Source organism: Pangasianodon hypophthalmus, chromosome 18, assembly GCF_027358585.1.
Source record: "Pangasianodon hypophthalmus isolate fPanHyp1 chromosome 18, fPanHyp1.pri, whole genome shotgun sequence".
NCBI lineage: Eukaryota > Metazoa > Chordata > Actinopteri > Siluriformes > Pangasiidae > Pangasianodon > Pangasianodon hypophthalmus.
In genome coordinates, this window is record NC_069727.1 from 6169316 (window position 1) to 6195005 (window position 25690).

General features: G+C 40.4%; 2 protein-coding genes across 2 annotated transcripts; both read left to right on the plus strand.

Annotated features, from left to right (window-relative positions):
* Positions 1 to 394: 394 nt before the first annotated feature.
* On the plus strand, positions 395 to 7695 carry ovch1 (ovochymase 1). Its single transcript, XM_026922784.3, has 14 exons — positions 395 to 548; positions 683 to 763; positions 860 to 1043; positions 1649 to 1724; positions 2532 to 2721; positions 3878 to 4017; positions 4294 to 4447; positions 4529 to 4567; positions 4727 to 4762; positions 5715 to 5940; positions 6085 to 6239; positions 6920 to 7018; positions 7123 to 7259; positions 7417 to 7695. The coding sequence occupies exons 1-14, from the start codon at positions 500 to 502 to the stop codon at positions 7585 to 7587; spliced, it is 1737 nt and encodes a 578-aa protein (XP_026778585.3). The 5' UTR covers positions 395 to 499; the 3' UTR covers positions 7588 to 7695.
* Positions 7696 to 11500: 3805 nt separating this feature from the next.
* Positions 11501 to 24669, plus strand: lmf2b (lipase maturation factor 2b). The gene is made up of 14 exons (XM_026923747.3): positions 11501 to 11933; positions 15687 to 15934; positions 16988 to 17016; positions 17634 to 17821; positions 17952 to 18133; positions 18402 to 18540; positions 18731 to 18865; positions 19864 to 19969; positions 20081 to 20177; positions 21492 to 21674; positions 22245 to 22413; positions 22868 to 22979; positions 23251 to 23359; positions 23856 to 24669. Exons 1-14 carry the CDS (start codon positions 11840 to 11842, stop codon positions 24189 to 24191), a joined length of 2127 nt encoding a protein of 708 aa, XP_026779548.3. The 5' UTR covers positions 11501 to 11839; the 3' UTR covers positions 24192 to 24669.
* Positions 24670 to 25690: the final 1021 nt, after the last annotated feature.

Below are 25690 nucleotides of genomic sequence, written 5' to 3' on the forward strand. Positions count from 1 at the left end.
ACCCTGACCAGGATAAAGCGGATAATGCATTTACTGAAAGTGAGTGAGAGAGAGATTATTAAACTGATTGAATGAATTTAACTAAATAAAACTATACATTACATAATTGTGCACACTATACTAAATAGTACATACATTTTTTCATCAGTCTTAAAAAATCCATGTAACAGTAAATACAAGTTGTCCAACAAACTCTGTTTCTTACTGGTGAATCAAAAGAATTGAACTCAGGTATGATTCATTGGAACCGAAAGAATCGAATCACTAAAGTGAGTCATATTGCCCATCAGTGCTACATAAGACATTGTGCTGCCCCCTAGTGGCCAAATGCTAAAGTTTCCCTGCCACTGATTGTAGGCTGGACTTTAATTAGCTCTGAATTGGTTGCAGGTGTTAAAGCTGGAGGTTTCTCTGACTCATTCACTGTGTTTCAGTTGGTGGTGTGGTGATTTATGGATTACTTTTTAAGGCTGTGATAGTCATTATAAGCAAGAAAGTGATGTTTGCTGTTACATGCCTAGTCTTCATATTATTTAATGGTGGAATTGGTGAGTTGGGAGAAATATACCAAAAATCTGTACCAAACAAAACCTTATGTTTCTAGTTACAGTAATGAATCTCTCTCTCTCTCTCTCTCTCTCTCTCTCTCTCTCTCTCTCTCTCTCTCTCGTAAACATTGAAGCTGGCAAGCTTTCCACTCTGGATGGATCTACATCAAATCAGGGTTATAAAGGAAACACCATAAATGAAAACAATTTAGCTGGTATGACTACAGACTGAACTTGTAGCAAATAATCTTTTTTTTTTTTCTATAGTAAATGTGTTGCTGTTAAGTCTACTGTTTTGCTGTGTGGTACAGCTATAGCAGGGGTGAGAGCTTTCACTCAGGAGGAGGAGGTGAAGCCATGGAGTGTGGATGGGAAAGAGGCGTGGCCTCACTCATGGCCCTGGCAGGTAGTGCTGAGTTTTGCCAACATGCCAGTCTGTGGTGGTGCCATCCTCAGCCAGTACTGGATCGTCACAGCCGGCCACTGTTTCAGACGGTAAATCTATCCTAATGTAAGCTGGATGAGAAATGAAGTCACTGAATTAGTGCGAGAACTTGAAAAGCATAATATGGTGTGGGCAGAACCTTTCTCTGGAGGCAGTCTAGTTGGTGCAGGATGGTGGTGCAGCGGGTCGCCTTGCTGCCTCACTGACTCACAGCACTGGTTCGATCCTGAGCTTGGGTTACTGTCTGTGTGGAGTTTTGCATGTTCTAGCAAGTGTTCATGTGGGTTTCCTCCAGGTTCTCTGCATTCTCTCCCACCTCCAGTAGGTGGATTGACTATGCTAAATTGCCCCTAGGTGTCAATGAGTGTGTGAACCTGTGTGTGAATGGTGCTCTGTGGTGGACTGGTATTCACGCCTTGTGCCCAGTTATCTATCAATAGCTCTGTAATAAAACTATTAGGGTTGAGCAATGCATTAGATCACAACACTGACGACCCAAGTGGCCATGTCTCTGGTTCCCACCACTCTAACATGTCCTGTTAAACTTTTATTCATTGTTAAGTCACGGCAGTATTTGGAGTTCTGTGCTTTGTATGGTCTAAATAAGTGGTGTTTGAGGAACACTTGATAATAGTCTCTCTGCTTCTACTGGCAGATATGCTAATGAATCGTTCTGGTCAGTGAGGGCTGGGAAACATGATCTGGAAAATGAAAAGGAATCGTGCCAACAGGTAAGTATATACGTGTATCTTAATCACTTTCCTGCCAGAGTGTTTAGTTTTATTTCAACTCCGAAACTGTTTTGTCAGAGCTGCACTGGTTATCTATATCCTCCAGGATCAATTTAAAAGTCTTAAATGTTTTTACAGCTTTATATGGCTTAGCATTTGTGTACTTCAGGGAATGACCTGAGATCTGATAATGTCACCTTTTGGAAGCCTCTGTAAATTAGACAAAGGCAAGAGGACTCTTTTTGCTGCTCTGCTTCAAATCTGTGGAACGTTAATACCACTTTGCATTAAGCGTTTTTTATTTTTATTTTTTTAAATTATGCCCTTATTTGAAAGCACTCCGTCTGTTTGGTTTTTGTACTTATTTCCTATTTTTATGCCTCTGGCACAATGTTTTTGGGTTGGCTGTGAGTCTGTCCGGGATTCTTGTTTGCCCTATATCTTGAGAACAAGTGGTTGAATGTTTGCAGGATTTATTTGGAATTATTATTGTCAACCAGCAGATGAACTGATTAGATATTTGAATTGATCCAAACAGGGCCAAGGTCACAGCAAGGTCGGCGTGTTTTGCAATAGCTTTCTTCCTGTTTTGAAAGTGTATGTTAAGGCTATTTCAGGCAAACAAATCAGTAACAAGGACTAGACTTGTTGATAGAGATGTACTTATCTCCTAATGTTTATTTTTCTACTCATATTTTCACTTATCTTTGTCTATTCAATTACTGCATTCTCTTTAGCTACCATGTGTATGAAGGTGCTCTATACATAAGGTTTATTATGATTAATCTATACTCGTCTTATGTTCAGAATGCCAAAGTGGCTAAAATCATCACTCACAAGGACTATAACAGCATAACCAAACAGCATGACATTGCCCTGCTGAAGCTGCAGACTCCACTGCTGTTTGACGAGTGTGTGAGGCCCATTCCTGTCTGGAGCGGAGACTTGTCTTCAGTGAAACGATGCACCGTTACAGGCTGGGGTTCCACCCCTGAGAGTAGGTATCTCTCCAGTGACCTTCACCAGGCACATACAAGTTTAAAGAACATGTCCAGTTGAGAGTGAAGGTTTGCAACCCCCAATAGTTTTCAGATGGGGAGAAAAGGAAAATGTTACAACTGGTTATTGGTTGAGCATAATGTGCCAAGAAGTCTGGGAAAGGTAGAGCAGATGAGTCAGGAAGAATGATGGTTTTATCTCTTAACATGTACAATTTGACCATTTTGTTTCTTCTCATAAGAAACCTCTATTTATTATATGTATATATTACTATTTGTATATTGCTATTGATTTCATGTCATTAGCTTTGTCTTATTGGTCTGCAAAATTTTATAACTGACTGTAGTAGAAAATAAGGAATTAAACTCTGGGATGTGCTGTTATAGGAAAACGCTTCTCCATATCTGGCCACATAACACTGTTGTGTTGATTTATTTTCTGATGACAAGTGTTTCATTCCTTGTCTTGTACAACAGCACTAAAGTTTTTTTTATTTATTTATTTATTTATTTTTATTAAAGAATGACACATCATAAGTTCTGTTTACAGTTAAATGTTGTGCAACAGCTGTGAAACTAATTTGTTCCTGTTACCATGTATAACAGTTCCCTCACCACCCTCTCTGTCCCCGTCTCATGAGATTAAAACAAAAATTCCAGCTTGTCATGTTACCGAGAGACCACAAATGCTGAAGACTTTCCCATGTTGGAAAACTTGGTTACAGCTTTACATCTAAATGTTGCAAAGTACTGACACTGGAGGCTCCTTCTGTAAACACTAATTTAACATGGCTGTACAGAAAAACCCCACTATATCAAAATTATCCTTGGTTTTAGGCAGTTTATGTGGCACAGAAATGATAACAGATTAGAATGAACACATTAATATAAACCTGTTTATACTACTGTCAGAACTGCTGTTACAGAAAATTAATCAACAACTTCTGGCCAATGAAAATTGAGAAATCAGGTATAATATTGTTGACTTGATACTGTGTGAATCTGACCGTTCTCTAGCATCCATTCTTTGAGATATGAACAGATGGAGAACATTGAGTGACTACTCATTGCAAATTCTTCACACCAATATTTGACTTAGTTTTTTAAAAAAAAAAAAAAAAAAAAACTATTGCTAAACACCTTTCATCTGCCCAGGTGGCCCCCATGTGGACAGGCTTCAAGAGGCCAACGTCACCATCTTGGAGTCTGATATCTGTGTCAGATTTTATGGAGGGGTTATCCGTTCCTCTATGGTGTGTGCTGGAGATGTGACGGGAGGTGTGGCTGCGTGTCAGGTACAGTACAGGATATTACAGGCTTTTAGTCAGATACGAGTTGCACTATACTTGCAGATTTTGTTGCTGCGTGCTGACTTTTAGCTTCTCATCAGGGGGGTGTTTCAAACTTGTTCACTTGAATTTGGTTATGAAGAATCAGAAATCTTCCCCTTCATAAAACCTTTCATTTATTTCAATTTCCATTTCTCTGAACTTAGGTGGACATGTAATGTTAGTTTTGTGGGTTTTTTTTTTGGTTTTTTTTTTCTTCCCTCACTGTGTCTTTCTGAACAGGGGGATTCTGGGAGTCCCTTGTCGTGCTTCACAGGAAAGCGGTATGAAGTTGCTGGAATCGTTAGTTGGGGAGTGGGCTGTGGCCGTGCTTGGAAACCAGGGGTCTACACCCGAGTTGCTTTTTACATCCAGTGGATTAATTCCATCATTGATGGTATGAAATTTTCAGAAATGAAATCAAAAGCAAAGTCATGTACATGCTAGAATCTACCAATACTCCTCCTTCCACCTTAAGGTCAACTTGGAGCTGATGGCTCATGGAAGGTATTAACAGGTAATACTATTTTTTTGTTTGTTTCAATAGGTGTGTGTTTTCTCTACACATTTTGAGCACAAATTTCACCAAAGATATTTGCCTCTAATGTGCTTATGTTTCGTGTGGGGTTTTTTTTTTTTTTTTTTTTTTTTTTTTTTTTTGGATGGGGGAACATAGCAAGCAGAAAATTATTTCCTCCTACTGAACTTGCAGGTAAGCCTCTTATTTCTTTTCAGAAGACACACTGGAGATACTAGAGTTGATGAATACTTTAATACAGTACCACTGGTTTGTTAAAATTCTGGATTTAAAAGGAGAACCTTGGTCTACCTGCAACAAACATTTTCAGCATTCTTTGCTTTAAAAACCTTGAATCTTTTTTTTTTTTTTCTTGTCACTAGCAAAGTGGCTAAATCGAGCCTTTCTTGAAATTGGGTATGATGCCTTAAGGAGACAAATCCATGACGAATTCTTTCAGACTAACATAGCGCTGCGTGTGGTCCGACGTTTCTTCGATTCCCCGCTTAAATCTTTAGTTTGTATCTGCAGTTAGTTCCCATTAACTGTTTGATGTGCAAAAATTGACAAAATCTCATACTGTGTTTTCATCTTATTATAAAGAAAAAGCAGAGAACACATGCTTCTGTTGAATGGACATAGCTAGAACAGTTAACTTGTGCTGCCAATGAAACTTATACACACAACAAGCAAATCAATAATTATTTAATGTTTAATTAGTTGTAGTTTATACTCATCAGAACTAAAAAACCTTGACACTGAACTCCAACAAGCAGCAAGTATGAGTTGCAGCATGCCCATAAGTGACAAACTACAAGCAATATAAGCATACTGTTGAATTGCTGAACATGGGGTTAGAGTATAGTAGACTTTTCATGAAGGCTAGACAGAGCAATAGCTTTTGGAATATTCTAACTGGCTAAAAGATATTGCAATATGCCCAAAAAAAAAAAGACCATGATCTTGAGCTAGCGTTAACATTCTATACTCTGTGCAACCACACATGATTAAACTGTGCTCTGTTCTATATTTTCCTGGAACTATAGGAAACTTGAGGGACACTTAAGTATTGCGGGAGCTCTATTCTTAGATAACGACGAATGTTTAAGCGAGTATAAGTTTGTTCCCGCTGTGTTTTCCATGCAAGTGAAACAGTGTGGCCATGCTGAGGTGAAACCCTGCAGGCTGGATCAAGGCTATGTAGGTTTCGAGTCATCTGAGCCCAGTGGAGAGCTGAAAGTGGTAAACGTGACAGAGGCATGTCCTCACTCCTGGCCCTGGCAGGTCAGCTTGCAAAGTGGAGATGACCACTACTGCAGCGGTACCCTCATTGACGAACGCTGGGTTCTGACTACACGCCACTGCCGTGCTGAGTAAGCCAACCAAGCAGCATACATGAGCCTGGTTTATAACAAGATGTGCTATGGTTTTACTTTTTATAACCTTTGACTGTTCTAAGTAACAAATTGGTTCTGTTTGAGGATTTTTTTTTTTTTTTTAATTGACCTCTTCTGCAGAGCTGGAGATATGGTGGTGCTTGGTGCACATGATCTCAACTCCATGGAAAGTCAGCAAGTATCAGTCAAGGCAGTCTACAGCGAGCCCTATGATGGCAGCTACCCTCCGCTGCATGACCTCGCTCTCATCTACCTCAGTGTTCCAGCTCAACTAGGTACAACACCCTAGACCACAGGTTCCCAACCCTGGAGCAGGAGAACACCCTGTCCTGCACATTTAGGTGTTTTCCTTGCTCAAACACCTCCACTTCAACTTAGGAAGGGCTGTTAATTAGCTGATTAGCTGAATGTGGTGTGTTACAGCAGGGAAAACACTAAAATGTGCAGGACAGGAAAGTATTCCTTGCTGCAGAACCAAAAGACCAGGGGGGTGGAGTCAGACCTGATCAAGCTACTTCTGACTGGGCAGAGTCGAACCAAAAATCCATAGGGTGGAGACTATAGTACTTGGTGTTTCGGGCGATATAAGTGTGTGTGTTCAGTGTTGTACAGTGCATCATGGGTCAAGGTTAGGCTTGTAGGAGTAGTTGGATCAGGTCCAGCTAAACCCCCTGAACTTTAGATTCTGTAGCAAGGACTCTCTCAGAACAGGGTGTACTCCAGGCAGGGGCGGACTAGGCAAAGGTAGGCAACCGCCTTGGGCCACCAAAAGCCAAGGGCCCCTTAAAAATGCAAATTATATATATTTTTCATTATGTGATGTTAAAACAGTGAAATAGGGCCCCCAAATCACTAAATCTGCCCCTGACTCCAGGACCATGGTTAGGAACTAGACCACCCATTTTCTTCAGAATTATGCTTATTGGTCTTTGACGGTATGCTGGGTTTCCTCCAGGATCTTCAGTATTCCCAGTTTGTATCCCAGATGAAGACTTGAGGTTTGATCAAAGCTCATCTTGCGTGACAACAGGTTGGGGTTATAAAAGGTCAACACGTAAGCATGACTATTTGCTTCAAACATGCACACCCTCTATATCCTCTCTCTTGTAGTATGACCAGCATAAGACGGATTTTGTCTTTTTCTTCGGTCCCTGTTAGCGAACCTGAGTCCTAATGTTCTGCATCAGGCCCAAGTGAATCCATTACCTGACCTGGCCTGCTGGAGCAGCTGGGGTCAGGTTTTTAGCTCCAGTGTCCTCCTGTGCACGCAACCTGCCGCCTCATCATCCTGCCTGGTACCGTAGTTCAACTGAGCTAAGAATGAATGGAAGTCAGCAGTGCTAATGATCACATTTGTATGCTGTTAAATTTTCACGAATTACATTTTGTGGACAGCATAAACTCTACTAACATGAAAACCCACTTTTTTTGGTCCCTATTTCATCTTCTTAGGGTGATGCTGGTGCACCACTTTTGTGCCAAAAGAATGGACGGTACTATCTGGCTGGCATGATGGCATTGGGGCTCACACGGTGTGATCAAGAGAAACCAGCCATCTTTACTAGTCTGTCCAGCTTCCAGTCCTGGATTGAGAAAATTATGAACATTTATGAAGGAATATAATAAATAATGCAACTTTTAATTGTTTTGTACATATTGGTGCACTACATCTCCAGTGAAGACCTTAAAGGAAAACTCCACCCTGAAATGCATTAAATGTTTATACTGAAATATTGATGTTCTTGTTGACTGGTGCTGTATTTTTATTATTCCCGTGAGAAGTTAGCGGTTGTGTGCCACTCTGATGTCACAGGGGGACATTGCTATTGTAGTTCTATTGCAGTTTAATAGGACATACACTATATTACCAAAAGTATTCGGTCACCTGCCTTGACTCACATATGAACTTAAGTGCCATCCCATTCCTAACCCATAGGGTTCAATATGATGTCGGTCCACCTTTTGCAGCTATTACAGCTTCAACTCTTCTGGGAAGGCTGTCCACAAGGTTGAGAAGTGTGTTTATAGGAATTTTTGACCATTCTTCCAAAAGCGCATTGGTGAGGTCACACACTGATGTTGGTCGAGAAGGCCTGGCTCTCAGTCTCCGCTCGAATTCATCCCAAAGGTGTTCTATCGGGTTCAGGTCAGGACTCTGTGCCGGCCAGTCAAGTTCATCCACACCAGACTCTGTCATCCATGTCTTTATGGACCTTGCTTTGTGCACTGGTGCACAGTCATGTTGGAAGAGGAAGGGGTCCGCTCCAAACTGTTCCCACAAGGTTGGGAGCATGGAATTGTCCAAAATGTTTTGGTATCCTGAAGCATTCAAAGTTCCTTTCACTGGAACGAAGGGGCCAAGCCCAACTCCTGAAAAACAACCCCACACCATAATTCCTCCTCCACCAAATTTCACACTCGGTACAACGCAGTCCGAAATGTACCGTTCTCCTGGTAACCTCCAAACCCAGACTCGTCCATCAGATTGCCAGATGGAAAAGCGTCATTCATCCAGAGAATGCATCTCCACTGCTCTAGAGTCCAGTGGCGGCGTGCTTTACACCACTGCATCCGACGCTTTGCATTGCACTTGGTGATGTGTGGCTTGGATGCAGCTGCTCGGCCATGGAAACCCATTCCATGAAGCTCTCTGCGTACTGTACTTGGGCTAATCTGAAGGTCATATGACGTTTGGAGCTCTGTAGCAATTGACTGTGAAGAAAGTCGACGACCTCTTTGCACTATGCGCTTCAGCATCCGCTGACCCCTCTCCGTCAGTTTACGTGGCCTACCACTTCGTGGCTGAGTTGCTGTTGTTCCCAAACTCTTCCATTTTGTTATGATAAAGCTGACAGTTGACTGTGGAATATTTAGGAGCGTGGAAATTTGACGACTGGATTTGTTGCACAGGTGGCATCCTATGACAGTTCCACGCTGGAATTCACTGAGCTCCTGAGAGCGGCCCATTCTTTCACAAATGTTTGTAAAAACAGTCTGCATGCCTAAGTGCTTGATTTTATACACCTGTGGCCAGGCCAAGTGTTTAGGACACCTGATTCTGATCATTTGGATGGGTGACCGAATACTTTTGGTAATATAGTGTATCTTGGACATAAGTGATAAGTCAGGTTTTCTGTTGGCTCCTAAAAAACAAAAGAGCAAGAGAATGCAGTGCAGTTTTATGGCACATGTCCTTCAAGTTACAGCAGATGCATCTTGGCTAGTTAGTAATCTATGAGATGATGAGCATGATAGCACTGAATGGTATTATCATGAAATTTTAAGCTTTGAAAGCTGATCCGTTTGAGCAGTGTGTACAAATGACAAGGTGAGAGAGCTGGCAAGACTATAGGATTAAAGCGCTGCTGTATCACTCCCTTTAGGTAGAGATGAAGCAAGGGCAAAATCCCACTGCACGCCTAACTGCAGGCAGTCAAATGGCATTGTGGGTAATGTAGGAAACCGCTAACCAAAGGGAAAATGAACTAAAATGTAGATAAATGAAGTTTAACCTAAAATGTCCACTCAGAATTTCATTTAAAAACATCTTGGATGCCATTGAAGGATCACCTGATAAAAATAATAATATGCAAGTCAACCAGGATGGATGTTATACATTCTTAGAGAGAAATGGGTCTGTCTAGCACCCTAAAAGGTTCTTTTAGTTTGTCTTTCTGGGAATACCCTTAAAGATTTAATACAGAACCATACAATACAAGGTTTTCCTTTAAAGAAAAGTAGAAATGTAGAAACACCACCTCCACACTGGTTAGTTTTGGGTGGTGAAGTGATTTTTAGCTTTCTAAAGGGGTTCTAATAAGAACCATCTTTGAAAGGTACAGATTGTTATAGAACAGTAGGCTTGAATAACTGGCAGCTGTTGGGATATCACCAGCTGCCTCTCAAATCAGTACACTCTGTGAAAATAGGTTTAACCTGGCACCCTTTGGTTCCTTTGGTTTAATGTAGAAAACTACAAAATGTGGGGTTTCTCTTCAGAAAAGGTTCCAGAAAGAAACTTTTGAGGAACCTTTTCCTTCTCTAAGTTTATATTATATTGTTTGCTCAGAGCTATTACAATGTTAACATTTTGGGGTGTTTAAAGGTTTTTAGCTTCCTAAGTGCTGTACTTGGAACCATCTCTGAAAGGGAAATGTGTTGTATAGATTCCTACTGTAGTGCAAGACACGCCCACTTGGGTAGGGACCTGTACTTTCTAAAGAGCACTAGAATGAAGATTAGTAGAGGATCAAAAAAAAAAAATTAAATCATTCATTCAGAACTGACAAACTAAAATTAGAATGAGATTAGCTCCAAAAAATATTTTTTAATATCAGGGCCATAGCCAGGCTTTTTACAGTAGATTGGCTAAGTATGTGTGACTTTACTGATGTGGCAATGTAGGCTGGGGCAAAATACTAATCCGCATCCATAGAAAATAACAATGTGGCTACCCCTAACTGTGTACGGCTTGAGTAGTTCACCACTGGGCATAAAATGCATACACCTAAGCAATATTTCTTTGTCATCTAGCAAGCTACAAAATCGTCACAGCTAATATAATATCAGGCAACATCTTATGAACTACAGTAGCCTTATGAATTCAATATCCTTAACTAATGGTAGCTAATAAAGAACTGAAAAAATCCAGTGTTATGCCTCCAAACAATGAATATTGTTAATGTAAATAATGTTTGATCATCGGTTGGGTTGTTGTGGTCAGTGGGGCCAGGGATATCGTTTGTGTCTGTGTTAGCTAGCTAACACTCACTTGTTCCTGAACAACATTACACTCGTTAACAATCCTGTCCATTGGACAATGATGAAATGAACTTATGCTGTAGTGGGCATTCTGTTATTCTTTTAGTACACAGTTGTTCAGTTTTGCGTTGCCCTCAAGCCCGGTCGGAAATGTCGTAATTATGCACTTGAACGCCACCACAATGTTGTACTTACAACTCAGGAACTCATATTTTTCTATGTTTCTGAGTTGGGGGAGTGTCAATAACAAAATGTCAAAATGAATGTCACATTTACAGCAGATAATAGGATTTAAGTGTTAATTTGGCATATTAAATGCTCAGTAAGGTGATAATAATAATAATAATAATGAAACATTATTTTGTTCTCCTAAGTGAAACCACATCATAATCCATCCATCCTCTGTCCCACTTATCCTACACAGGGTCACAAGGAACCTGGAGTCTATCCCAGGAACTCAGGGCACACCCTGGACAGGGTACCAACCCATCACAGAGCACAATCTCACACCCATTCTCTCTCTCTCTCTCTCACACACACACACACACACACACACACACCAGACCATTCTGGAAATGCCAATCAGCCTACAGCCTTTGGACTGGGGAAGGAAGCCAGAGTACCCAGAAACCCCTGAAGCAGGGGGAGAACATGCAACCTCCATGTACACAGAGTGGGATTTGAACCCCCAACTCCAGAGGTGCAAGGCAGCAGTGCTAACTACTAAGCCACAGTGTCTCCTCACTTCGTATTCACGCGCTTACTGGGGTGGCCAGGCTTCACGCTGGGGTGGCACTGAGCACCCCTTAGCCACGCCCATGACTATATATTTAAAAGAGTGTCGTCTGATGTTATTCTCCAAAGACTTCCATCAAACACAAGAGTGTTAACAGCGTGGTTTTGAACTCAACGTGGCGCTCGCGCTGGTTTCAGTCTGCAGACGTGTGGTCGGTGCTGCACGCGCATGTGCTCCATGTGCGGAATAAACCCCACCCACGCGCTTCCACGCCACTCCAAACGCTACTTCCCGCTCACGCGCCTAAAAAAAATCCACTTCTCTCTCTCTCTCTGGGTCGGAAAACTCGTCCACATCTCTCGGAATTAAATTAGAAAAATGGGGGGAGTGCGGATCCCAAGGCAGATGTTTCTGTGCAGCATGGCGGGCATATATTTATTTGCTTTTGCGTCTCTCTACATCCAGATACCAGGTAGGAAGTAACACTCAGCCATGCACAGGGGCTGGTTTTTTTTTGTCTGGGCGCGGCGCTTATTAAATCTAAATATTTCCGGATTGTTTTTGTGTGAAGTGCGTGCGAGTTTTCACGAAAGCGCTCGTGCATTCCACAGAGTGCTGGTAAGGGAAAGCAGGAAAGTGAAGTTTCTGTGCTTTTCTAGTTTTCTGGGTTTTTTTTTTCCCTCCATATGCCAGGCTGCAAACTGACGCTAAATCCATGACGAGTGCACATCTGAACCCAGGCGTGTTTAAGCACGTTATTAGAAAACGTGCTCTTCACATGAGCTAAAAGAGCCGCTAGTGTTAGAAAGTGCAATCATTTTATAAATGGACTACAACACCCAGCGCGTGCGACAGCTTTTTTTGTGGAGTGCACTCACTCACTCACGCACGCACGCGCGCGCGCGCAGCAGACTGACCCGTCATCATTCTGCGTGTGCACTGACGTCACCCTCGAGCAGAAGTGTTTCTGCGTGGAAATGGCACGTGATCAGTTTGACCCGATAGATGTATGGTTGTATATAATCATTTAAATAATTACAATTAAAAAAATACCAAGCAGGTTGAAAATTAAAAAAAAAATTTGGAGCCTTCAGTGTGAGAGAACTAACACATCTTGGTCTGATTTGTGGGATTGCATGTGCTCTTTGAATCTTAAAGATACAATCTGCCACTATGAAGTGGCTAGAATATGGTGTTAATTTTATATGTTGCAATTTTTATATAAGTAACAAAAATGTTTAAGTTGCAAACTAGCTTTATGATTATTCTTGGCTTTACATCTTGTTACAGGGGCTCAAGGATCCTGCTGTCAGTACTGTTACTATGTTTTATATATATACACACTATATGGCCAGAAATATGTGGACACCTGACCATCACACCCATATGTGGTTCTTTCTCAGAAAGTTAGCACACAGTTGTATAGAATGTCTTCGTATGCTGTAGCATTACAATTTCCCTTCAGTGGAACTAAGAGACCCAAACCTGTTCCAGCATGACAATGTCCCTGTGCACACAGCGAGCTCCATGAAGTCATGGTGTGTTAAGGTTGGAGTGGAAGAACTCGAGTGTCCTGCACAGAGCCCTGACCTCAACCCCACTGAACAACCCCGGGCCTCCTCACACAACATCAGCGCCTGACTTCACTAATTCTCTTGTAGTTGAGTGAGCACAAAACCCCAAATCCACACTCCAGAATCTAGTGGAAAGCCTTCCCAGAAGAGTGGAGGTTATTCTAACAGCAAAAGGGGGGCTAAATCTGGAATGAGATGTTCAACAAGCACATTGGTCAGGTGTCCACAAACTTTTGGCCATACAGTGGATGTATATATGCCATGCTTTGCAAAAAAAAAAAAAGGCAGTTTGGAGGAGCCATTAGAAATGAATGCAGTTTCAGGAATTTATTAGGTTTCTAACAGGAAATGCTGGGCTTCATTATGTCTGATTGCAAACCGAGCTCTTATTGCTGGTTCTGTCATCAGCGAGTTGCAGCGTGTTATACAAAGCTTGGTTGTTGTATCCCAGCAGTGTTTATAACATGCGTGAGATGGTAATTCCTGCTTGTTAACGTCGTGCACATTTCCCTTCAGCAGTGATAATGTGTTAATGAAGAGAAAGTCAGAAATCATCTGCAAGTCCTTGTAACCATGGGAGAATTCACAGTGCGGTCAGTGTTTAATATAAACTGGTCTTCAGGGACCCTCAGAAAGCCCACATTCTTGCTCTCTCCCATCTCACAGCTCTCAGATGAGTAGAACTACGCAATCAAGAACACTAGATGTTTGGTTTAGGTCAGTTAAGTCTTGGGGAGAGCAAAAATGTTGTCCCTTCCTGAAGACTGCGTTGGAATACACTGGGAAAGATCGGGTTATTGTTGTTGAAAATTGTTTGTATCTGAATAGAAGAGCATTCTGGATGGTCCCATTATCCATATCACCTTTGTTGCATTTTTAACCTTAATAGACGATAAATAGTTCAAAACATTTCTACAGTTAAATCTGCATTTGTTTTAGGGCTGAAACTCAGCCACTGTAATTGTCTCCTTTGAGGAGGTGGAGTAGCTCAAGGCAAGATCATCAGATAAAGAGAAAGCTAAATGGAAAAAACCATAACCCAGACACTACCATGTGTATATACTCACTCTGTTCCCAACCTGCCAAGCGTGCACACTGGATATTGCACATCCTGCATGTTTTAATGGATCTTTCTTTGTACATGAGTGTGTCTTTGTGTGTTAAGAGGTGAAAGAGATTAACTCGAGGAATGTGACTGTACAGAAAGGAAAAATGAGTGGCACATTTCCCAAAGAAAAAAAAACTTACCGTTCACTTCTTGTTGTTTTCATACAGATCAACTCTGACCTTGTTTGACTGGAAAAGCAGCACTTCACTCTCAAAGAGAGTTGGACAGAATGGCACTAATTTTATTGATAATAATACTATTATTATGTCAGAGGTGCGGAAACGTCTGATCGGCTTTGCAGAGGCAGGGTTTAGGTTGGCGAGTAAAACAGCACATGTGTTAATCCAGCTAGCTATGCTTTCCGAAGCAAAGAATATTGTTTGAAGATGGTAAAAAAAAAAAAACACATGCTTATTTTTTTTATTTTATTTTACATTTATGGCATTTGGCAGATTCACTTATGCAGATAAGTGATTTACAGAAGTGCTTTGAAGTCTCTATCAATAAAAATATCCTGATACTGATTCACTAGGCAAAAGTGCAAAAGAAAATCAGTATTCATGTACAGCTCTGGAAAAGTATGGGGTTGAATGCACTCATTTTCAGACCTGGAATCATATCATCAAATGTTTTGGTAAAACTATGGATAGTTTTTGTTGAGTTTTTAAATCTGCTGTCTTTAGAGTAGACATGTAGGGATGTAACAGGACACGAATGCATTTAAACAAAGGGTTGCTAATACAGATACGAATAATAGGTGTGCTATTGTCTTTTTTGTTTTTAAGCTTGCTAACACATTGTATCTCATTGAGACCAGAGTGATCCTGTGGGAATCAACAAAAGATCACATGAACGGGAGGTTTTTAACGTTCCTGTGGTCAGATATGAAGTATGGGAGCATATGTGATGCTCGATCTGCGCTGTTTTTCAGCATCCTTAGTAACTGCCTGGTCAGGGTCGTGTAGGTTTAAATTAGGCAGCTAGTTTGTTTATATTTTGGGAAACAGAACCAACTAAATTTATTAGAAAAATACAAAAGTAACTGCGCAAGTTGACTTAAGTAATTCCGCTCACATTTCTAGTTGAGGAAGTGGGGAAAAAAAACCTTTGCAGTTTAGACCACGTCCACTTTGGGATCCAATCAAAATACAGCTAGTAGTATTGCATTAGTTCCCTGATTTAGACATTTCCTTATTTTCTTCACTAATGCAGCCTCTCTAGTGCACATCACATTTCATGTTTTACCTTTTTGTGATAGAGGTAATGATGCTTACAAGTCAGCTGGGACAGTAAACATAGTAGAAACAAGGAAAGGTTAAGAACTATTTTATCACATTTCAATACATAGCATATAAATATGTGTTTATGAAGGAGCCTGGGAGTTAATTCGGCCCTGGATGTTCCACAGAACCAATATGAATGAATTGATCTCAGTGCCTTTTAGTTGTCTTGAGTGTTATTTAAAGCTTGAGCTTTTTATGCCACGTGTTATACATACAGTATGGTGATTTGTGTGTGTGTGTGTGTGTGTGTGTGTGTGTAGGTCTGTACGGGGAGGATGGTGTAAAGCCAGTGCATCTGCCCCGAGTGGAGACGCCTCTTCTGGAGAAGCTGCAGGACGTCCCGTCCCTCCTGTGGCTGGCTCCGTCCTTGGGCATCGGACCTCAGCAGGGTCTGGAGCTCATCTGCCTGCTGGGGGCGCTGCTGAGCCTGGGAGCCGTGCTGCTGAGTGGCCTGAGAGACAGTCTGGTTTATCTCTGCCTCTGGGCGCTTTACCTTTCACTGTACACTGTGAGTTTCTCTCTATACACCTCTCTATACACCTCTCTCTGTTCATAGCTCACCAAATGTGAATGCACAACAACAAATGTTTCTTATTGCACTGACTCCGCAGAATTTGGTATCCATCCAATACATTTGGGTTTATTTAAAAGGAACAAGAGGGAAAATGATCCAATCTGTTACAAGGTTTTCTGTGTAACAATGAATTCAGTCAGTGTTGTTTAGTAACTGATGATACTCACAGTACTCCCAGAGAAACATAAACATGTTGACATAATTTGCCATAACTATTTTATTGTCTTATGCCACCGTACTGTTGAATTCTCCATTCTGATTGGTAACAAGGTGTTGATTAATTTTCTATAAGAGCAGCTCTGACTGTAGTGCAGGCTGTAATTTAATTCACAGGTTTTTTTTATATTAATACTCATTCTAAACATTGTTGCTTCTACGGTAACAACTTGTATGGCGGATAAACATATTAGTAAAGTATCTGAGGTAAAGGTTAATTCAAATATACCAAGATGGGAAAGTCTTCAGGATGGAGGAAACTTTGCAGTAACATGTTTAGCTGCAATTTTTTTTGTCTAATTAACTTGAAGAGAGAGAAAAAAAGACTGAGGACTGTTTATAGGTGCTATAACACAAGTGATAACAGGAACTAACTAGTTTCATGGCTGTTCCACAACAATAAATATAACTCAAAATGGATAGAAAGTATGACATATCATTCTTTAATAAATTAAAACTTTTGTGTGGGAGCTGTAACTCTACTTTGCATCAGGGGGAATCACAACAATCATTTTTCTACACAAAGTGTGTTTGTGTAACACTGACATATTTGGTTAATGAGCATAGTCTCCAGAGCATATAGGCTAAAATACCAAGGCATGCAAGGTAACTGTGTATACATCTGCATGACCTAATACTCGTTTCTCTTGTGTTTGGTGCTGTATAACAATGCATTTAAAATGGTGGACTGGTCCTTGGTCATGTTTTTAGCTAATTTTATTAGCCATGTTGCTTTCATGTTGCACTGATTTGAAGATTTTTCTTTTGCAGGTTGGGGGAGATTTTCTTCACTCCGAGTGGTGAGTCCTTCACATCACCTGTCTGTATTGTAGTAGTGGCCTTTTTTGAATTCTTTGGTTCCCTATTGAATAAGTAGCAAAGCCAGACTGAATGTTAGATAAATCGTAACAGAACATAAATCCACTTTCTTTTTGAATATGTAGAAAACGTATCACAAGGTAAACCAACTGAAATTTAACTTGGTAAATCACTCCAACATTAAATCAACATTGCTGCATTAAATTTCTCATGTAAAAGGCTTCCATAATGGTTTACTGGTACCTCAAGGAGGATTACTTACACAATCAACCGTCATTCCATCCACCATCATTTTACCACTACTGCTGGATGTGCATGCTCTGTTTTGGATGCCGTCTGTAATCTTAGTGATCCAAGTGATATCTGTTTAAGTAAAATTGCATTTCAAATTTCCAGCAACTTTTTCATGGTCATCTTGTGTGTATGTCTGAGTAACAGACTAATCAAACTTATATATATATATATATATGTATATATGTGTGTGTGCTCGTATGTACAGTCATTGGTAGATGCACAGACACACACCTGTTTGATGTGTCTAGTCTGTTCAGACCCTGAGTGTGTGTGTAATTTTCTGTAATTTGTTCTCCATTTTCAGGGACAGCCTTCTGTTGGAGGCAGGTTTTCTGGCCTTCCTGGTCGCTCCGTGTGGTTTACTGCGAAGCTTTTCTGCTCCACATGATACTGTGACCTTCTGGTTGACCCGCTGGCTGCTCTTCAGGCTTGTGCTTTGCACTGGGGTGAGCAAGCTGGCCAGTGGTGACCCGTGCTGGTGGGACCTCACAGGTGTGTATTTGCGTCCTGGACAAACCTAGAAAGGGCCTAATTTATTTATTTATTTATTATTAATTTTTAAGATTTTATTTTGTGTGAGATCTCAGAGCATCCTTGAACAATTTATTAATCCCTTTTGCAGCACTGAGTCGACATTATGACACCCAAGCAAGCCCCACCCCCTTGGCCTGGTACGCCCATCAGCTTCCTGATTGGCTGTCGAGGCTCGGTGCAGTTTGCGTATTGGCAGTTGAGATTGCCGTTCCGCTTCTGATGTTCTTCATCCCTGTTCGTGGATTAAGAATCAACGCCTTTTCCATCCTGGTAGGTCATACATGTTACATGTTACAAACTAAATGTAACTATAAACAGTGAAAACTATGATGTGTCTTAATTTAATTTAAAAAAAAATTTATTAGTGGCAAATTGCTGTTGTTGGACAATAATCAATTTCTGGGGAAGATTAACTCTCCTTCATGTTTTTGATTATTTTCCTATAACTGCATGTGCCAAGTGTGTTATTCCTTGCTTAAAAAGGAATCTTAATTTGTCATCGTCATGCTATTATTTTCTGGGCGCTTCTGTTTTCCAGGTGGTTCTCCAGCTCTGTAACATCCTCTTGGGCGGCTGCAGTCTGTTCAACCTGCTGACCATCGCACTGGCCTTCTCTCTGCTGGACGATGAGGTGTTTGACTGCTCGCCAGTCTCCAAGAAAAAGGCCAAGACTAAGAGTACGATTTTACTGTGACTGGAACAAGTACTTTAATGCATTAGCTAAGTGGATAAAGCATGTGGAGAAAAAATGTGTGTATTAGTGATAATACTGCATTAGAGAGGAAATTCTAGAATTGTAGTAAATTCATGTTCTTCTCTCTCTCTCTCTCTCTCTCTCTCTCTCTCTCTATGGTTTTTATCTTTCAGCTTGGGGCCAGTTTTTGGTTTCAAGTCTGACCTTTCTTTTCAAGCTGTCTGTCCATCTCCTTGTTATTTTCAGTGCAGTAAAGTTCTTTAAGCTGGAGATCCATTGGGAAAAGAAGATTGTGACATCTAAACCAAGTGAGTCTACATTTAAACGCGAGCCGTCTGTATTGGTTTAGAATTGCAAGGACCCTGTCAAGCTTTACTGTTTTTCCCACAGCTACCACAATACACATTCATTCCTTTCCGATTAAAATAAGCTACGGTTCAGTGCAAAAGTTTGTGTTCCCCTAGGTTTCTGATATGTTGGGGGTGAAGGAAAATGTACTGTTTTGTAATTTATGTACAAAAAAATTGTGAAAATCCTGCAAAAAGACAACAATCCAAAACCAAAGGCAAAATCAGCAGAAAAAATTGTTTGAAATGACTGAAAGAAAGAAGTCAAAGTTTTGCCATGACCCCTTCTGTCTTCTAATCTGAAAAAAGGCAAATCGGAGCCTGTAATGAAGGCACATGGTGGCAATACATTCGCTCTATTTATATATATTTTGTCTTTTAGACAAGTGTAGTCAACAGTGCGTGACACAATTCTGACATGTGCATTGTATTTGCACTGAAAGCTCATTAGCCCGTGACCTCTGACATTCAGGACAGCCTGACTCTACAACGTCTAAGAAAATCGAACATAATTTGATCGACTTTGAGCGAGTCCAGCTAGTCAGAAGGGCTGTAAATCAAATGCAGTGTGTGTCTGGGGTGCTATAGGTGTCAAATCACGCTACAGATAATCCCGACAATTCATCATGATTGGATTAGTTAATGTAAATTAAAGTAATGACTGAATATGACTACAAGGAGAGTAGAATAGTCTCTCATGCTAGCCTTAGATCCCCTTGCTCTGTCAATCATCTTTATCTAGCTTCGTTTGTACACCACAACGCCACACTACACATCTCTCCAGACTGAAAAAGGAAAGGATATATCTACCCATGGTCGGGATGAGCCCAACACTTCATTAATGTATATCAGTCAGATTCAAGAAATATACAGTTATTTATGTTGATAATGATTCATACATTTAATGATTGATTAATATGTCTGCTGATGTGATGTCCATTGGTGTTTCTTCCTTACAGCCTTTTCCCGAGAAAGCTTTAATGACTTTGTGAGCCAGATCCAGGTTCCTAGCATTTGGATCGGAGTGCTTTCTCTGACTTGGGAAGTTGTAGCTGCCCTGCTTAAGTAAGACCTTTTTCCCATCTACCACTGTAAAGCTAATCATGGAGAATGCTGATCAGGTTGTAAGAACTTTACAGTAACTGCAGACTTCTCTGTGCTCCGTGACTCTGCTAGGTGCTTGTATGTACGAGGAATCCTGGGCAAGCTGTGGGCGCTCCTCCAGTGGGCCACGTTCACTGCTGCCACTGTGGGGGTTTTCACCCTCAGCCTTGTAAGTAAGGATTCAGAAGTATTAGTCATTCTAAAAGACGTTTTATAAGTTCTGTTTTATTACCTCTATACATTTTGCATAGCATTTGCATAGGAGCTCTGCATTTTAACACTGGTAGTGTGCTGCTATGAGTTATCACTCAGAAATACACAAAAAGGGTACTCTTCTTTTTCCACAATAGAAATAATAAAAGAATTAATGAGAATATAAATCTGGAATAATTTTCAGTTTTTTTTTTTTTTTTTTTTCTTTTTTTTTTTTTTAAATAATATAATACATTCTGACATTGACTGATTCCCTGGAAGTCCTGCTCCCTTCCCCCATTTCACATTAGTAATCTCCCATCACAACTCGATTTTAGATAGATGGATAGATGGATCGATAGATGGATTGAATGCTTGATTGATTGATTTGATTGATTGATTAATTTACTGATCTCTGAGGGAAATTGTTTGTCGCAGCAGACAATTACAGACATTACACATGACATTACAGACACCACATACTAACAAGACACACTTATCTGTAAGTCAGTATGTAAGGTAGAGGCATACATTGTCGTGTGGAATAAAGTGTCCGGGTAATAAACTGACAATGAGTTAATAAATAGAATAAAAACAGAACAGTAAGTGTAGACAATAACATTTCCCACTTGAGATTTGAGTTCTTTAACATGAAATAAAATCTATTAATGTATGTTTGACTCTAGACACATATATAGTTAACATTAGATAGCTATATTTATTATGGATGACACTGGAACCGTTTTGGCTGAAAACTAGAAACGTATGCATGCGAACTTTCTTATTAATTGCTGTAAATAACATCTTTTTCCTTGAATACAAAGAAAGAAATTGTGCATGTACACATTTTTTATACTCTATATCTTAAGTAAAAGAGACAAGCAGCAGCTCTTTCCCCAAGTGCCTGGAGATTACCATAAAACCTTGTATATATGCGCACTTCAGGTTCTAACTTTTAATTTGTGAAAGGACTATATTGAAAATGTACAGGTGGTTTTTGCGCTGTTCTTCGTAAACATCCTTTAGGGGTCGTGTTTGGCCACAGAACACTCTTAGTTGCTTATTTTCGGTTAATGGACCCTTATTCACTGCTCAGATATCTGGTCAGAGGTGTGTTAATGTCATTCTAGTTTGTATGTTATGTCTCCTTCATCTTGCTTGTAGTGTTCAGTGACTGCAGAAATGCTGCATTCATATTCACTACTGCTCAAAAACAGGGCTGCAGTTAGTTAATAGGTGTTTATCTATCCTGTGTGTGTGTGTGTGTGTGTGTGTGTGTGTGTGTGTCAAGGTTCCGTACACTGCCCTGGCAGGAATGTCCAGCAGTAAAATTTTACCCGAGGTGAGGGAGGCCTATGAAGCTGTGGAGAAGTTTCACCTCGTCAGTTCATATGGCATTCAGCACAGAATGATTCCTCCTGCAGGACGGCCTGAGATCGTCATTGAAGGCAGCATGGATAAGAAAACATGGACGGTAAGAGTCTTTTTAGATTGCACATGGCTTCCACTTATTAGTAGAAGAGCAAAAAGCCTGTTGTGCTTTTGCCTTTTAGGGTTTAGAGGAATTTTAAATATGCATGAGCACATCTGTAACACAGCTGATTGTACATTTTGATATAAATGAACATGTTGATGGCATTACGATGGTAGAAATACCTCAGACAAATTAAAGTGTGTAAACAGAGACTTAATTCTTGACCTGAGACTTGTTAGATACTTCAGGCTGAAAGAGTTAGACTTGCCTATACTTGTAAAGTGAATGACTTCTTTGCAATGTTGTATTTACACCTTTCCATCAATCTGAGTGATGTGAGATCATTCATCAGCTAACTTCCTCCCAAATGTTGAAAATGGAAATAAGTTTGTAAGTCTAATTAATATATCAGCTAGATCATTACATTTCAACATACTTGGCTACTGCTACCTTTCTGCTGGATTTCATTCTTTTGGTTTATTCCCAGTAGAGAGCGTAGTCATGGAATTACGGTCTGTTCTGTCTCTTTCTTAATACACACTCTTAAATCTGTCTGTGTGTGTCTTCCAGGAGCTGAGCTTCATGTATAAGCCCGGCAGTATGAGTGGATTTCCTGCAGTTCTCGGGCCTCATGAGCCGCGGTTGGACTGGCTGCTGTGGGAAGCTGCTCGAGCAAAACATGACCAGAGCCCCTGGTTTGCAGGCCTGATCCAGCGCCTGCTGGAGGGCAAACAGGACGGTGAGTTAACATGGACGCTACAACATGCTCTAAATGTCAGAGCTCATTATCAAACAGTTATCACAGACTACTGCAGTTTAGTTTGTTTATATTTCTAAAACAGCATTATATCATTCCTATACAATATACTACATTCCTATATACATACATGTATAAGTAGGGAATAAAACACTAGGGGGGAATGCTGTTAATGAAAAATAATCAATGTAGAAGTGGTGTGATGCGGCCCAGTTCAAAGCGGAGTTGCTGGTTTTACCTCAGAGTTGATTATTTTCCAGTAATGGTGTCTATAATCGCTCAGAGAGAGTTTAGAGTCTGATGTATTCACACATTCAGCAAGACAGAAAGCACAATGTTTACAGGCTGATTTGTCATAAACCAGTGAAAGTGTTTTTGAGTTTTCTCTGAGTGTGTGTGTGTGTGTGTGTGTGTGTGTGTGTTTACTCTGCTGTAGTGCTGAGTCTGCTGCAGGTGGATGAAGCTCAGTATCCTTTTAGCTCCAAACCACCAGCCTTCATCAGGGCTAAAGTCTACCACTACCATTTCACCCACGCCCCTGAAGACGGGTGAGCTGAGCACTGCGTTCACACCATCACAGTCAGGCTTCATGTTTACATACACAGTGGTTACTTTTTCACAGTATGGTGGCACAGAGTGTAGCATTGCTTCCTCACAGCTCCAGGGTCTCCAGTTTGATCCTAACAACACACACAGGAAACTCACTTCATATCACTGGAAGCCACTCCTAATCTGTTTTGATTGTTAACTTTTTTTTTTCTTCCATTAGTCCTATTTTGTGTTGCACTCACAGACATCCGTTATTGTATTGTGTGGCAGGACGGAAGCACTGGCGTGGTGGAAACGGCAGTATGTGACTGAATTCTTTCCCACAGTGCACTTGGGTGACCCTGCACTTGACGAGTTGCTGAGTGAAGCTGGACTTAAGGTAATGCAGGCATCCTAATCTTAATGAGTTTCCTAAGTTTTTAATATGTAAGAATAACACACTTGGGGGTGTGATGGAGGACAATAATCAAAAATATGGAGGTGTGATGCAACATGACCTGAAGTGGAGTTACTTTTACCACCCTGAAGTTCATTATTTTCTAGTTACCTCACTCTATTAACAATTACACATGTTGTTCAATCTGTTTATGTGGATCATCCACCAAGTCCCTAAGTTGTTTCTGTAGAAACGATAATACTACTACATTATAAGCTGTAGAAATTTCACACCTTCTGTCCCATCTTAATTGAGAATTGTGGAATACATACAAACAATGTTACAGCTTTAGCTATCTTATTGTATGCTGTTACTATGATATCAGTTGTTTTACTATCTCATTGTATTATTGGTAAAGTAATGTTATTAATGTTGGACATGGTGTATATGTGTGTGTGTGTGTGTGTGTGTGTGTGTGTGTGCATGCATGTGTGTTCAGGAGGAGTTCCTAGTCCAGCCTGTTTCAGACACCCCCCTATCACAGGCTCTGAGTGTGGTCCAAGGCCAGGCGAAGGGTCTTTCTGGACACGTTCTGACTTCAAGCCTGTTCGCCAGCGTGGCCTCCATCCTCCTCATCAAAGCCCTGTTCTCTCGGACCAGGAGCACTAAAAGCACAAAACCCAGACCTGCTGCGTCTGAACAAAAGAGTAAGAAATCCAGAGACCACACTGAACCCTCTGAGAAAAGCCGCAGTGCCTCCAGCCGAGGAGGCAAGAAGGAGAACTCGGAAGAGAGGAAGCTGGACTCTGATAAAAGCCCACGCAAGAGGAAGTGAGCGCCGGAACGCCATATCCGGCAAAAATGGAGGATTTATTCTCAGGTGTATGCTGACTACGCAATTACCGTCCAATTCTATACATTAAATTATTTTTCTAAACCCCCTCTCTGATTAGCAAAATGTTATTTGGTCTAATAAGCTCAGATTGCAGCTTTATATCATGTACTCTGTAACAGAACCACTGTATGCACCAGGGCTTTGAATGATCATGCGTCTTCTTTGGACAATGTGTGATGTGTTTATTTTTTTCTGTAAGGGCTCAAAACATTAGCACTTTCCCTGGTAACTCTGTTTGTCATAAATTCAGAATTGGTTTGAAATCTTTGGAGTTGTTAATATTTTTATAGGATCTTTTCAAGAGCAATCTGCACATCGTCTCGTTTAATCACGTTCACCTAAAGAAATAATGTCGAGATGTGTATTTTTGTCCCATGGTCTAAACTTCTGATAATTATTAAAAGTGTGATGTTTCATAGTTGAGTGTTGTGGCTTTTTTTTTTTGTTGTTTTTTTTTTTGTCTCGCCTCAATGAATTCACTATTTTCTGCTTTATTCCAATATCCGAATTTTCCACATAACACCTTGATTGGTTAGAAGGTGTTGATTAATTTTCTATAACAGTAGCTCTAACAGTAGTTCTGGCTATAACTAACTCAAATCACGGGTTCATATTAATGTACCTGCTCTAATACATTATCATTTGTGTAGTAACATCTGATCGATAGGGACTGTTTAACAATAAATTGACAGTTTAATAATAAATTGAACAAATGTAATGTAATTTAACAAAGAAAAATTAATCATTTTGATGAAGTTTTCTGTAAGGAGGCTTTTAACATGTAAGGAAGGAGTCTCCAGTGTCAGCTCTTTATAACAGTCAGTAGGTTTTCCACCACAGGAAAGTCTTCAGGAAGGCTTTGCACTTTCTGGTTTCTCTGTAACATGACAACCGTTTTGTTTTGTTTTTTTGTTTTTTTCGAGGATGTTCCCCAACATTAAATGCAACTATAAATGGATAAAAGTCCATGTCATTAAGTAATAAATGAGAAAGTGTAATCCTTGATATATTACTGTGCTATAAGAGGAGTAAAACACTTCAGTGCTGTCACTTGAAAATAATCCGCTTCAGGGTGGCACGTATAACTTCATAATGCCACCACATCATTGATTATTTTCTTATAACAGTACACCTCCAGGTGTTTTTCTTCCTTACATGTTCATGTGATTTATTGCTCTTTCTCAGATATTTAATTTTACAGACATCTCACAGCAGTAAAAATTAAACATTGCTCTTAATCGCCACATGATGGCAGTGTAACATTATGAGACTAGAAGGCTATGGCAGGTTTTTTTTTTTTTTTTTTTTTTTTTTTTGGTCAAGAGTCTAAAATATGCAGACCCAAAAACTTTTAATAATATTTATTTATGCTACACTGTACGACCAAATGTTTGTGGAAACGTGATCATCCAAACCGATATGTGCTTTTCAAACATCCC